The sequence below is a fragment of the Echiichthys vipera genome, assembly GCF_963691815.1.
Source record: "Echiichthys vipera genome assembly, chromosome: 3".
Taxonomy (NCBI): Eukaryota; Metazoa; Chordata; class Actinopteri; order Perciformes; family Trachinidae; genus Echiichthys; species Echiichthys vipera.
The window spans coordinates 25,664,944-25,679,678 of NC_139828.1; the positions used below are offsets into that span (position 1 = coordinate 25,664,944).

A 14,735-nucleotide genomic window follows, 5' to 3' on the forward strand; every position below is an offset into this window, starting at 1 on the left:
TTTTATTAGCCAGACGACAGAAGAGAGATGACAGGAACTGAGGAGAGAGAGAGAGAGAGAGAGAGAGAGAGAGGAAATTACTTGAACTGGGAATGTTGCAGACACTGAAATACAGAAATATAAGTTTAAGGAACACAGTACAAAGAGCAATACATTGTGCTCATCTCAGTTTTAATCTGGAGTTGTATTTGAGTTTGTCCATTGCATTATCTGACGGTCCCTGTGTTCATTTCTCCTCCCAGACTCTGATGACTCTCCTGGTTCCAGGGAGCGGACAGTAATAGTTCACGCCAGTCCTAACATCACTCCCTCCAGTGAGGAGCTGGCCAGCCACCTCAGCACCAGAGATTCAGGTTGTCAGACAGAAGACTTTTTAGTCTCAGGAGCACCGTCTCGGAGGAGGATCAGGGCCCAGAGAGGCCAGGGAGTCTCCCTCTCCCTTTCCCACTCTGCAGGCAACATCTTGTGCCTACCGGACAGCGCTGACGCTATGTTTTCCGCCTCTGTGGGTGCACGCCTGCGCTCCCGGAGTCTGCCCAGGGACGGGAGCCGGATGATAGACAACGGGCATAATGACAGCGATGATGAGCTTCCTCCCTTCGACACTGAGGACTTCCTGCCTGGAACTGGGGATTTGATTTTGAAGGATGAAGGAGAGAGCATGGATGAGCAGGCCATGTCTGAACACCACCTGAGCCTGAAGTACAAGCAGCTCGCAGAGAGTCCGGAGCGCAGCTGGATGGAGAGGACCAGATCCCAACTGCCCAGGAAGGCCGACATGGGCAGCTGTGAGATCTCATCCAGTTCAGACACCTTCAGTAGCCCTGTGCATTCTGTCTCAGCTGCAGGGGTGCTGGGGGGCCAGATGGACCACAAGGAGGACCACCAGTCATCAAGTGGGAACTGGAGCGGGAGCAGCTCCACCTGCCCCTCACAGACCTCAGAGACAATCCCTCAAGCAGCCTCTCCACAGCTGACAGGCTCCTCACACTGTGACTCTGAGCTCTCCCTAAACGCTGCCACCCACCCCAATGATGACCACACCAGCTTCATGCTGGACCACTATCAGGGTCTCAGGACCCAACGGGCAGGCTCCTTCTCCTCCACAGCTATGGATATATTAGAGGAAGCAGGGGTCAGAACTCCTATCGAGGGGGAGTGGAGTTACCCCCACGCAGACTCTGCGCGCTCGCAGGACTTCAGCCCTGAGCCGAGCAGAGAGGCCGAGAGCAGCCTGGGCTGCCCCAGCTTCACCAGCATGGCCACCTGTGAGAGCAGCTACTCTGACAAACCTCCGTCAGAGAAAGCTGACACCGTCTCACACTACTCCGTAGACACTGAAGGCTACTACACCTCAATGCACTTTGACTGTGGTATAAAAGGTAGCAAAAGCTTCACTTATAACTATGCAGCTCCTGGCTCTGATTTTAGCCTGTCTGACTTAAGTGGTCACATGACTCTGGGGAGGCGATGCCTCTCTTTAAGAAAACCAAAGGCGAAGCCATGTCCGCCTAAAAGGAGTTCATCCTTAAGGAAAATATGCAGTGAGGGACACATCCCTGACAATACAGAACCAAAGATTACTTGCGGGCAGACGCTTCCACTGTCTTCCAAGGAGAGGAAACTGCAGCTGGTCTTGTCTGGCTCTCCAGGCCGTATAAACAACTCCCTAGCCAGAGAGCCCCTTGTTGTCTGGGGGGTTGAGGACTCAGCTGATCTACCTGACTTAGGTGTGTTTAGCTCCACAGATGCACATTCATTCAAGGATGAGGGGGTTGTACAGTCAGACTATGCAGATCTGTGGCTCCTCAACGATTTAAAATCTTGCGATCCTTACCGGTCTTTGTCAAACTCTAGCACAGCGACAGGTACAACTGTAATCGAATGCATCAAGTCACAAGAAAGCTCTGAGTCTCAGACGTCACAGTCCGGCTCCAGAGCCACCACCCCCTCACTTCCATCGGTGGAGGGAGACTTCAAGCTAACATCTCCAGAGAAGCTGGCAGGCCTGGCCAGCCCATCCAGCGGCTATTCCAGTCAGTCAGAAACCCCCACCTCCTCATTCCCCTCCGCCGCCTTCTTTCCCGGACCGCTGTCACCATCCAGCGGCAAGAGGAAGCCCAAAGTCCCGGAGAGGAAGTCGTCTCTCTCGTCGCTGTCACTGCAGTCGCTCTCTTGCAGGGATGGAGCCACGTCGAGGGAAGACCTGGAGCTGCCAATAATCCCTCCTTCCCACCTAGACTTAAGTGCCCTTCACAGTGTTGACAACAAGGCTTCGCCTTTCAGGACCCAGCTTCAGATCCTTCACCAAAACAAACAAAAAGCTCCAGTGTCAGCCAAACCTGTAGCGCCACCTAACTCAGAGGTGTTTAACGCCCATTCCATGACCATCACACCCACAGTGCTGCACTCGGTACAGCTGCGACCCATCAGTAAGGAACACGAAGGCAGCCACGAGGACAAGGCCACTTATAGACTCAAATGTCCCTCTGTGAACCCAACTAGCACACTTTCCTGTAGTAAACCTATGGAACCCCAGAGTCCCCTGTTACACGACCCACATCAACATCACAAACCCTCGAAGGGGTCGTATGAATCCGTTTTTACCTCGAACGAAGAGCTCACAGACGGAGAAGCAGCATGTCAGAGTGAGGAGAGGAACAAGCAGGACACAGAGGCTCCTTTAGAGAGCACAATGGCATTCAGACCGCAGGAAGAGCCATCGTTAGACATCCCGGAGAGGAACACTAGTCATGAAGGAGAGGCGTGCAGAGAGTCAGTAGAAACACCTGTCTGCTCCGGAGACTCCAGCTTACGGTCGGAGCCTTTACAAGAGCAAAGAGCGGAGCCATCGGAAGAAGAAGAAGAAGAACCATGTCCTTTTCTCTCTGTTCAGCACTGTTCACCCGGGACATCCAACGGTCTCGATAATGTTCCAGCTACTGACGGTCAATTAGAGACGTCGCAAGGGAGTCCAATCAGTGATGAAGGCGGCAAAGAAGCGGAATATGAACCATCAGGTGCTTCAGCTGAAAGTCCATCCCAGGACAGCAAGGAGGAGTCCTCAGCAGAGACCAAGGATTACTACAGTAAAGGTAGACTGTCTTTATCACTCATGAATAACATGTTTCTTATCAATCTTGACATTCATCATTCATGGTCATGTACAGCAGGGATTCCCAACCCCTAGGCCACGAACCATTCAGTCTCAGAGCATTTGCTGCTAGTTTCTTTTTTTTAGTTAAAGGCTCTGAACAGCCACACAGGTGTTTTCAGTTAATCTGGTTGATTGGACCTCTTCTCAGGACTGTGTGGGTGTGGACAGTCTACTGTGACTGACAGACATCTTCATTCACAAATGAAAAATGACACCTTTATCATTCTTAGTGGTAGGTGGAGATTTGTGACCTCGTAAATTCCCACCAAAGCCCCGCCCACCTTCAACTCAGGCAGAGGTCTGATCAACCAGACTAACTCAAAAAAGCACTTGTGTGGGTGTTCAGAGGCTTTGAAAGGGTGTTACGTAACGTCTTAAGAGCCAGAATATTTAGAGTATGATTTCCGGGTCCAAGCCGTTCCAAGCCTCGTATTTCCACAAGGCCGCAATTTGTGTTCCCCGTTGTTTGAACAGATCTGAGTTTTTAAAAACAACGTAATTGTCATTTGACCCCTTTTTATCGATGAAAAGGGTGTCTAACTGACGAAAGAGCTGTTTACATGTTCGGCCGTTGTTGTATGTTCTGTTTCAACGGAGCATTTGGACCCGGAAATCGTATTTTGAAAGGGTGTTACGTCAGACTTCACAGCCGGATACTCACCTTTGGATTGTCTGCAGTGATGCATTTTGATTTGCTTTGATTTGTCTGTGTAAAAAGCAAACCAAACCAAAGGGGGGTTTACAAACTCATCAAGCGATTTGGACCAGAGCAAACCAACTATACAGTAGGTGTGAAAAAGCCCTAAAAAGCAAATGATCTGCTTTATCCAGAGCATGTGGGTGTGTTTGAAAGCACATGGAGGCAAATTTAACTTGATCAGATTTGAATGACGTTAACCAAACAACCCACCAACTGTCACGGGCAGAAAAGAACTCACAGTAAGAAGTTGATTGAGAATAGAAGTTTTCAGAGCCTTGAAAGCTAACGTTTGGGCTCCTGACATCGCTTCTCTTTAAGAGGTCACCTGCTAGAAACACCGGTAACCTGGCAAGTGTCCAGTGTTAGCAGTGTATTCTAATGTCGATGATTGATTTCTGTTAACAGACTCTACACCCAGTGATGATGCGGTGTCCCCTCTGAGTGATGAGTCAAGACCAGAGGATGACAGCGTGTTTGTGTCCCCCACCAAGGCTCGCACCACCGAGGATCTGTTTGCTATGATACACAGGTAAGCAGTTTGGATAGCAGCTTTTTTGTCTTCGTCCAGAATTTACAGAGTTTCTTAATAGCATTTTTTATTTTCAGGTCCAAAAGGAAAGTGTTGGGAAGAAAGGATTCCACTGAGACGAACGTAAGGAACCGTCTCAGTGCTGCATCGGGGAACACACCACCCAGCAGCACCGTGAGCTCCCCAGTATCACTGGCGTCACCCCCCTCCTCCTCCTCCTCCTCCTCCTCCTCCTCCTCCTCCTCCTCCTCCTCATCCCCCTCCTCCTCCTCTTCCTCCTCTTCCTCCTCTTCCTCCTCCGCTGTGACCCCACCAGGCCTGCACAGAGTCTCCGGGCCCATCTACAGGAACGCAAAGAAGTCCAGCACCTCCAACGAGGAGTTCAAACTGCTGCTGCTCAAAAAGGGCAGCCGCTCTGAATCAAGTTACCGCATGTCAGCGGCAGAGATCCTCAAGAGCCCCGTCACTCCTAAATCTCCTGGAGATTCCCTGACGGAGTCGCCCAGACAGCCCGAAGAGCCCGCCTCTCCCCTGCAGCAACAGCAGCACCAGTCAGATCAGATCTCCAGCCCCTACCCCAGAGCCAACGCAGAGGGCTTCTCCTCGAAATCCTTCCCCACATCTGCTACTTCCAGGCAGGGCCGCTCCAGAATCCCCCCGCCCGCCAACAGCAGCCGATATGGCATGCGCGGCAGACTGTACTCAGTGCCCATGCAGGCGATCTCCGAGGGCGAGACGGAGAACTCGGACGGAAGTCCTCATGACGACCGCTCATCACAGGGCTCCACGTAGAAAACGGAGTAGAAGTTTCAAAAGAAATGAGATGATTTTGTTAGTTTACAGCAAAAACAAAACGGACCAGGATGAGTTTGAATATTTATGAGATGCGGTGAGGGCAGGAGCGTCGAGGAGGTTAATGTTAATGATACAGAACTTTAGGGATTTCAAAATGGTCATACATTTACTAATTGCGGCAGAGTTTTATAGATGTTTCCTTTGTGAATAGTCTGTGGATACACTATACAATTTTACCTGTTTACAAAACTATTTTATACACACAGTATGTCTAAAGAATATCCTCATTATATGAACACTTAGCATTAGAACAGGGAACCAGATTATTTTGCATTCTGTGGAAAAATATGATTGATGAATAGAAATGATTATTCTACAAAAAATAAATAATATTATTTGGTTCATTTATGGCCTTCCTTCAGCCCCGCCACAGTATTTTAATGTTCTCTCTAAATTGTCCTGCTGTCGTATTTTAAACAACTCTCACAGTTTGACATTTTTATCGTGTAAAAATAGAAAAATATATCAGATTAACTGTATGTATTCTGTGAATACCTATGCAATTAGACACACACTCTCTTCAGTACAGCTCTAAAAATCATTTTTGATACTCCCTACCTTACCATCAGGACTAACACTGTGTGAGAAAACAGCAGTGGACAAAATGTGAACCCTTAATGCATCTATTCACATCAACATGTTTGTATATTTTACTCAGTCCTTATTGTAAATGATATCAATGATACTATTACAATATTTTAAAATTCTCACGCAATAAGACGAGTAATTGAAGGTTAGGCAGGAAATGTCAAAGCCAAGCACAAACTTGACAATCTTAGGAGATGAGAAGGGAGCAGGTTTTAACGTGGGAGATGAAAAAGTGAACAAAAAGTCAGAGGTGGTGAAACAGGAGAGCTGTAAAAGATTAAGGGGTTGATGTATTTTTTTTTTTTTTTAAACGTGATAACGGTCATTTCTGACACAGCATGTTTTACGAATCGTGGAAAGAGGCAAGTGGAAAGTGTTCGGGCGGATCAGATAAGCCTTATTTTACTCTCAACAAGTGACAGTAAGTGATCAAGCAGCTTGGGACTCAGAAAGTGGTGTTTTTGTGAGATTTTTTTTTAGTTTTGATGGAGGGCGTAGGGTTAAACATGGAACCGGGTTATCATCTGTGATGAAAAGAAAGAAAAGTTCTGGTTTTAGTTCAGAGATGTGGCATTTGCTGCTATTTTGTACCAAATGCTTGTCTATTTTATTCCCCCATCAAACTAAAAGAACCTTTCTGTGCAATCAATCGAATAATCGAAATATATTTATTTTTTATAACTGACACAGAAAGTTCTCCATGCGCTCCCTCATTTTATTTACACCTTTAAATAAAATAAAGAGGACATCATTAGATGCAATGAATTGCTGGTATAATTAATACTATTTTATTAAGATTAGTTATTTTGTTTATAAGAGACACATTTTAAATCGTATTTCAGACACTGGTTGCAGAGACAAAAAAGAAAGCAACTCATTAATGTGATTAGAAGATGGCATGAACAGTCATAAGCTACAGGTGAGGTTTTAGTTGTAACCCTGGCACTCTTTGACCCACATAGTCTCAATATTAACATAAGTAGATGGTGTTTTTCAGTGATGGTACTCAACCATGATACATAAATGACAGAGTCGATGTAGCCATATTGGCCTATGGAAGTCTGTGCTCCCATAAAGGTACACTGTAAATATCAACTTTTGGCCTTAATATGCTCCATACTAATGCAACATCATATAACAGGGTACAACATGGTTCACGTCCATGTTCCTTCATTCCAACCCTTTTTTTTTTGCACTGATAAAGTGATGTTTGTGAAGTTTCACCTGTCTCTTGCTGTACCTGGAGATATTTATAGATCTTGCTCATGGAGCCGTTTTGACTCTCCTTGAATAATATCCACGCTCTGAGTACGCTTTAGGAGTGGACTAGATGCTTCTGCCAAAGGCTAGAACGAAAGTGTTAGTGGCATCAAACTGTTTTTCTCTTCTCGTTTACTTGACTGAAACAAAAGCGATCCTGAAAAAGAATGACAGCATGACTTGTGGTACTAGATGCATTTCCTTTGGACTCCTCCTCTGCATACTGTAGGTATCAGCTTTGTATTTTTTTTGTACAAACTTGTAAATACAATAACTTTTGGAATTGTTATGTAAAAAAATGTTTTCAAAGTTTACATTGATTTCAAACCTTTGTATATTTTTGAGCTGTGGAACACTTTGTCTTGTATTTATTTTCTAGTAAGCATTGTGGAAATCCCATAGTCAATCCTATCAAAGCCAAGTGCTAGCACGACAGGCTGCTTAGCAAATGTGTATAAGAAGACAAATAAATGTGACTGCCTTGAAAATGACTCTTGGGGCAAGTGGTGATGTTAATTGTTCTTATTTTAAGGGTGCTTTTTACTCTTAGTTCAGCCACATAACAAGTACACTGGGGAGAAAAAATACAGAACAAAGTATTCATTCTTGATTAATTGCTGAACTACTGTTATTTTTATCGTTCATAATTTGATAGAATATCCGCTGTGTCTATACCACTGTGAGCAGTGATCAACATTAGAGAACAGTAACCATTGTGTCAGAAGAGAAGATTTAAACAGTGTTTTCTTCTATAGGATTCAAAAAGGAACAGGATGTGTAGAGGCTACACCTTTGAATGACTTCAGCACGTCTGCGCCCACAGGACATCACTAGTTTCTCACACTGCTCTGGTTTGATCTTGGTCCGTTCTGACTCAGTCTCTTCCACAGTTCAGTAACTGTAGTGGGTTTCTTAGACTTTACTTTGTTGCCAAGGATTTTCCAGAGATTCTCTATGGGGTTTACATCTGGACTCTGGACTGGCCATGTCATTGTTTCAATATTCTCAGCTTCAAGAAACGGCTTCACCTGTTCTACAGTGTGACAGGGGGCATTGTCTTGTATCAAAACTGAAGCTGATTGGGAGACAGTTGCAGTGAAGGTATTGCATGTTGCTGAAGGAGGTTCGCATAAACATTTGCATTCACCTGCCATGTAGCTGAACAAGAGGCCCAACTCCTGCTGCAGAAAAAATCCCTCAAACCATAACATGACATTGCTAAAGTTCAGTTTATTTGGGTCTGATGGGAAACATGTTAGTCTGAACCCAAAGTATGTATAGAAGTCGATTCAATTTCGAGGAGGTAGAGTCAGAGTCCAGATCTAAACCCCTTCACAAATAAACGTTTATGTTGAATTTCCTTGGTTATTTAAAAAAAAAAACATGCTAGGACAGCAGAAGTATTTCAGAATAAATCAAGTATTAATACGTTGGTCTCTAATTTGTATCTCCAGTGACAGCTCTTTTAAAAACACAGGCTGTGTGTATTTCTCTGTGGATTGAGCATTTTGAGATATTCACAGTACTTATAAAGCACCTTGACCCGCTTTATAATAATTTTAAATTTTTTTAACATTATCCAGCAGTATGAGAAATCGTTAGACCAGCCCAAACAACATTACCTACACCCTAAAAATATCAAATATAACAGTCGAAAGGGGCCATTTCTCTACATTGAGAACTTTTCATTTTGGAACCTAAAGTACATTTTGCAGATGATACGTGTGTACTTAAGGAACATTTTCAATAGTGTTTCTGCCTAAAATATCTGTATACACAACCTGTGTATGGTTCTCATAATACAGGCTTCATATGGGTACTGGTCTAGTGCTGCTATAACATCATTCTGTCACAAGAACATACAGAGCTGTAGTGTTCTTTACTGGACTGCAGTGTCACCTTTGCCTTCAGAAGGGGGCGCCATTTCTCACAACAAAATAGACTATCAAAAAACCAGGATGGTAGAATTAGAAAAAACAATATCAGCCAGCTGTATAAAAAAGTATGTGCTATATATATATAGTGTTCTATATATTAGAACACTATAATTGTCTCATAGATTCATATCTAAGCATATCTGTCTTTTGCATTGTAAAGTGAGAAGTGAGAGGATATAATATACCTGTTTATGAGCAATATTCTGAATCTCAAAAGAACAGCAAAGTGGCCACCTATTTAAGATCAACACTAAAGGGTTTTCTTCAGCTGGATCCAGAGGAGAGCGTCGGGTAATTTAATGCAAATTGGGTGTAAATGAAAATTAGGCCTCTTTGTGTGCTGGCCAGAGATATAACACGGCTGAACTGGTTCCTTTCTACATAGCAGACTCAAGGCTTGGCTGTTATTAAAATGTCACTTCTGCATGTTTTGTGTCACTTTCATGGTCGTGCTCCAGCTCCGGAGTCAAGTCTCTTTGTTGCTCTGGCTAATGTCAAACGGACAAGAAACGTTTTGTTCTCAGTCAGTGCGTGTCGACTGAGCGGAGATTGTAAATGAAGGGAGAGGGGGGGAAACAAAGGTAAACAAAGCCCTGGACTGTTTGGCATCCCAAGTGGGCACCCATCAAGGGGCACAGTGACCGGGAACCCCGATCTTGATTAACATCAGAGACAGGGTGGCTTGGCATGAGCGGTAGGTGGTGCAGAAATCAAATCTTTTCGTTCTCAAGAGTACTGTGTGAGGTGTCCAGATGGAGAATAACATGGAAAAATGCTGACTTAGGGTCAGCCCTTCACCTCACGATGAGGAATTGTCCTACGAGCTTTGATGGTGGATGACTACAGAGACGTCTCTATGTCCGTGCTCGTCCTTGTGTTGTACAGCAGGCTTTGTGTCATTATTTGCCCTCTGGCTCTAACGACAGTACAGTAGATATTGTGTAGGCCTTTTTTTTTATATTCTTTATTTGCAATTTGGACCAATATAGTACAACCAGAACAGTGTGGCATCATACTTGACAAAGATAGATATGTGTGTAAAGACAGTCAGTTCTCCTTTCAGAAAACAACACACATTCAATTATAATGACATTACATTAAAATACTTATTAAGATACAAAGGCATAGAGAAAAAAAAGCTTTATGTATATGATGCTTCCCTTAAAGAACTAGTAAATTGACAATCCACTGTATTGTTTTGCTTTTGTTTTCATAGCAGGTAATGACGTCTTTTGCTTCCAGTTTATTTAAGTGTTTGCACTGAATGCTAAAAACACTTTCAACTTTTTTCCAGAACTCCAAAGTTACACTGACACCCCCAGAATAAATGCAGAACAGTTTCATCTTCAGTCCTACAAAATTCACTATAGTTGTCCATATCTGCAAACCTTGACATAAATGTATGAGTGGGGTAAATATTATATAATGTAATTATTTCACTTTATTGGGGATGACACATTTATTGTTGTGATTAGTTCTGGACAGTCTCTCCCTCTCCTTTTTAATCGTTGTTTTTGTCTCCCTCTGTCTGTGTTTTTTCTGTATGTGCTTTCTTTCTGTTTTCTGGTTTGAGTTTGTTTTCCTGGCAGGTCATTCATGTTGGCACTAATCACCTGCCACTCTGTATATCAATAGGTACTGAGCCTCACTCAGTGCCGGATCATACCCTCTACTTACCCTGATGTCTCCCTGTGTACCTGCTCCTCTTGTGTCCATTCATCTCGTCAGTTTGTATCTAGTTCTTTGTGTTTTTCCTTTGTGTTAGTGCACCTTTTTGTAAATAAGTTTTATTAAATTTGTTAATACCGTCTCCTGAGTTCAGTGTCTGCATTTGGGTCCCCTCCGTGTATTCTCCGTCGTCACACATGACATTTATATGGTAGAAGCCATGTTTATCCCACTGAATATTAGAAAAATAAGAATTAAAAACAACGTTTCCCCTTGGAGAGATTTTCCTTTTGCTGTAGAAGTAGTTCCTTATATGTTTATTAGAACATTTATGACTTTTAATATTTATTCAATTAACAAAAAGGGACGGGTCTAAATCCTGCAGTTCTTCTCTCCCAGAGTGACACTTCATCAGGTGAAGGATTCCACTCGGTATAGCATTTATTACTAATTGATATTCTTAATGGGGGACAGGAAACGTTTTAGATCTAAGAAATTCCTCGTAAATGAGAAGTTGAGCTTCATTATTTTGTAAGTCTGCAAGGAAAATGATACCCAGTGTTGTAGATATAAGGATTTATTCTTTCTGGTTATGAATTTGTTGTTCTTGTAGACCTTAAAAGCGTAAGTAAGCCCAACATGACGTTTATGGTGAACATGGACAAAGGTGAGTAAAGACCTTCAAAAGAAAAGAACACACACCTTCTAAGGGTAAGGGATAGTATGAAAAAGATCAGATGTGTGGGGAGTGGGGGTCAGAAAAGAGAAGGGTCTAAGTGTTTTGTAGGAGAGTGTTTTTTTCTCTTACCCCACATAATAACTACATTTGCAGAGGATGCAGATCTGTATGTCAATTCCTGCCAATTTGTGTCAAATCCCGTCTGAATTTCACCCTTCACCCTTTTTCTGCATGGTCGTGCATTTCAGTTCAAAGCTCCGTCAGACTGGAACAATCTCCCATGGCAGCTTAGGTCGACTACTTCTCTCCATGGTTTCAAAGCATGACTACTACTTCATTTGCAAACCCCTTGTTCTTGCTTCTGGTTTTCTTTTTTAAATTTCATTTATTTATTTACTTATCCCTATTCAAATTTTTCATTCATTTTCTCGTTTACATCATTCTCGTATTTGATATATTTATCTCATAAACCTGTGTCTCTGTAACCTTTCTTTTTTTATTTACTTTTTTTTGTAAGCATGGATATCACTGAATTGACTACAAAGTTGAGTCTTTTCTGGGTGACTGTGTGTGTGTGTGTGTGTGTGTGTGTGTGTGTGTGTGTGTGTGTGTGTGTGTGTGTGTGTGTGTGTGTGTGTGTGTGCATGTATAAGTCCTGTATTGTGTCTCACTGTATTTCCTTTATTGACGTTGTATTATGTATTCCATTATACATCGAATATTAGATGATTCATCTCATGGGGGTTTCCTGAAAAAAATAAATTCTAAATTCTAAATCCAGCCCAGTCAAACAAGTATCTAAGGTTCATATTGAGAAAAACAATACATGTGGAGTACTGATGCACAGAATCTGCGTATGCGCTTAAATCAACCTCCTGGATGACAGAGACCCTTTCCTGCATGTACGTTTATCGTCCTCTGCAAGTCCCTGTAGGCTTTGTTTCTTTTTGAATGATGTATTGTTTTGATGTATGACTTTTCTGTAGCGAATCACTCTCCATGCGTGCCGTAAAGTCACTGCAGCAAATATGGTGGGACATTTAAGAAGCAAAACTAAAGACTGCAATTATAAAGTTGACAGAGGAAGCAGAACTAAACTTTTAGATTCTGAAATAATAAATGAAGTTACTGTAACTCGTGCTTAAATATGCACAGCGCCCCTCTTAATGGGAACGCTCTCGCCTGAGGAAAGACGAAGCCGTCTGCTGAGCGAGGCGGCTCCACTCTGCCCTCTCTAGGTTCATGTTTGAGAGAATGTCATTCATGTTTTCCTCATTAATAATGGATTATTTCACCCATCCACTGATTCCATTAATCAGAATGTTAATTTCCATGGCCCGACTCGCCCGATCCATGGATATAACTGCAACCACTGCATCACTCACTTCCCTATAGTCATTCCTTTATTGGGCATCATAACAGGAAGCATAAGTGCTGTGAAGTTAAATGTTCTTAAATAATCTTAGTTTACAATACAATTCAACTTCAGCACCAAATGCATATTTTTGTCATTTGGAAAATGGAGTGCGATGACTTTTTCTAAATCAGGTGGAGGATCAAAAAAATATATATTGTTTACCCTGTGGAGGGTCTTGATTTTTTTTTTATGAAATAGGGGAGTCAGTCCCCCTCCCCACCCCGGTAATGTCCATACAGTCCCTAAATGCAAAGAAAAATCAAATGACAATTATGTAAGAAAGAGTAATTAATTAATCCATAGCCAGCTTTGGTAAGTAGCAACATTTAGCATCATTACTGACACATTTAACAGCATGTGTAGCATTTGAAACAGTCTGGAGCTGATCCACACAGTGGTTCGGTATACCACTCTGTCTAGATGAGAGCACCTGCGAGGGAGATCTGCCCGCACTATAGGTGGAAAACTGACTCATGTCCATGGTTCTGGCTCTGGTTGATGGGTTGCAATGTGGGTCATCACAACAGCAGCACAAGACCGGCTATATTTCCACATGTGAGTAATAGTGACTGGAGAGTGGGGGAGGAACACAGGAGGAGGAGGTAACCACACCAAAATCCCCACCAGGCCACCAGGGTATATTGTGAGGCTCATTATAGTGCATTAAACAGCCTCCCTGCGGAACAATGAGAGGCCCGAGGCAGAGCCTGAGGCTGGCCGCGGCTGATATGGAGACCCAGGGGATCCTGCTCACCCGGGCCTGTCACTACCAGACTTTCATCCACAGCTGCCAAACTCTATTCTCCTCTGTTTCTGACATCAGCCACTCATCAGGCTAGTACTGCTTAAAGTCCTCTTTAAAATGAAGTACTATCTAAACTCTACTCTCAGAAATTCCTGCATGGCTTCTATAAGATGGTACCAAATAAGAACTCAGAGAGTGTGGGATTTTTATGAAGGTTCTTTATATCTGTGCATTTATACAACCCTTTTTTCATTACAATATGTTATTATTGAAAACATTGGTAGTAGTAATCGAAACAAGTTCACATTTCTGAGTTTTTTTAAAAGAAAAGAAATGGCAAGATTCAAAGTTACCATAATATGCTCATTTTCAGTTACATACTTGTATTTTGGGTTTCTACTTGAACATGTTTACATGCTTTAATGTTCAATGAACCATCACTGCAGCCGGGGAATGACTGTAACGCACTGTTGCAGCAGTTTCTACCTGTATATTGTGACATGACACCACTGTGCAAAAGTCCTGATGGCTCGTTAAAGACACAGTTTCTGAATACAGGCAGCGTCCATTGTGTTCATTTAGCACCTCCACCTGCTTTATAATAAAAAAGACATGGAAATCTCACTTTTTACAATACAGGACCTTTAAGAATAGTCTGAAATAATGTGCAGCATTTTTTGTGGTAGATATATCTTTTAATTCCTGCTCTCCTATCCTGTTAATAATCTCTATATAATACCATGGTTGTATTCCCACCTGAGGGGAACCACAGGATAATACAACCATGGGTTACACCCACACACACACACACACACATAATACATCCATGGGTTACACACACACACATAATACAACCATGGGTTACACACACACACATAATACATCCATGGGTTACACACACACGCACACACACACACACATAATACATTCATGGGTTAAACACACACACATAATACATCCATGGGTTACACACACTCACACACATAATACATCCATGGGTTACACACACACATAATACATCCATGGGTTACACACACACACACATAATACACCCATGGGTTACACACACACACACATAATACATCCATGGGTTACACACACACACACACACATAATACATCCATGGGTTACACACACACATAATACATCCATGGGTTACACACACACACATAATACACCCATGGGTTACACACACACACA

At 42.9% G+C, this 14,735-nt stretch overlaps 1 protein-coding gene across 1 annotated transcript in view; it reads left to right on the plus strand.

The window, feature by feature from the left end:
* The window catches only part of nhsa (Nance-Horan syndrome a (congenital cataracts and dental anomalies)), a 59,437-nt gene extending 52,000 nt beyond the window's left edge, over nt 1-7,437 (plus strand). The window contains exons 7-9 of the mRNA XM_083911536.1: nt 243-3,095; nt 4,263-4,386; nt 4,464-7,437. Coding sequence (XP_083767662.1) covers nt 243-3,095; nt 4,263-4,386; nt 4,464-5,178 — 3,692 coding nt within the window. The 3' untranslated portion in view covers nt 5,179-7,437. The remainder of the gene's footprint in view (nt 1-242; nt 3,096-4,262; nt 4,387-4,463) is intronic.
* The last annotated feature ends 7,298 nt before the right edge of the window (nt 7,438-14,735 follow it).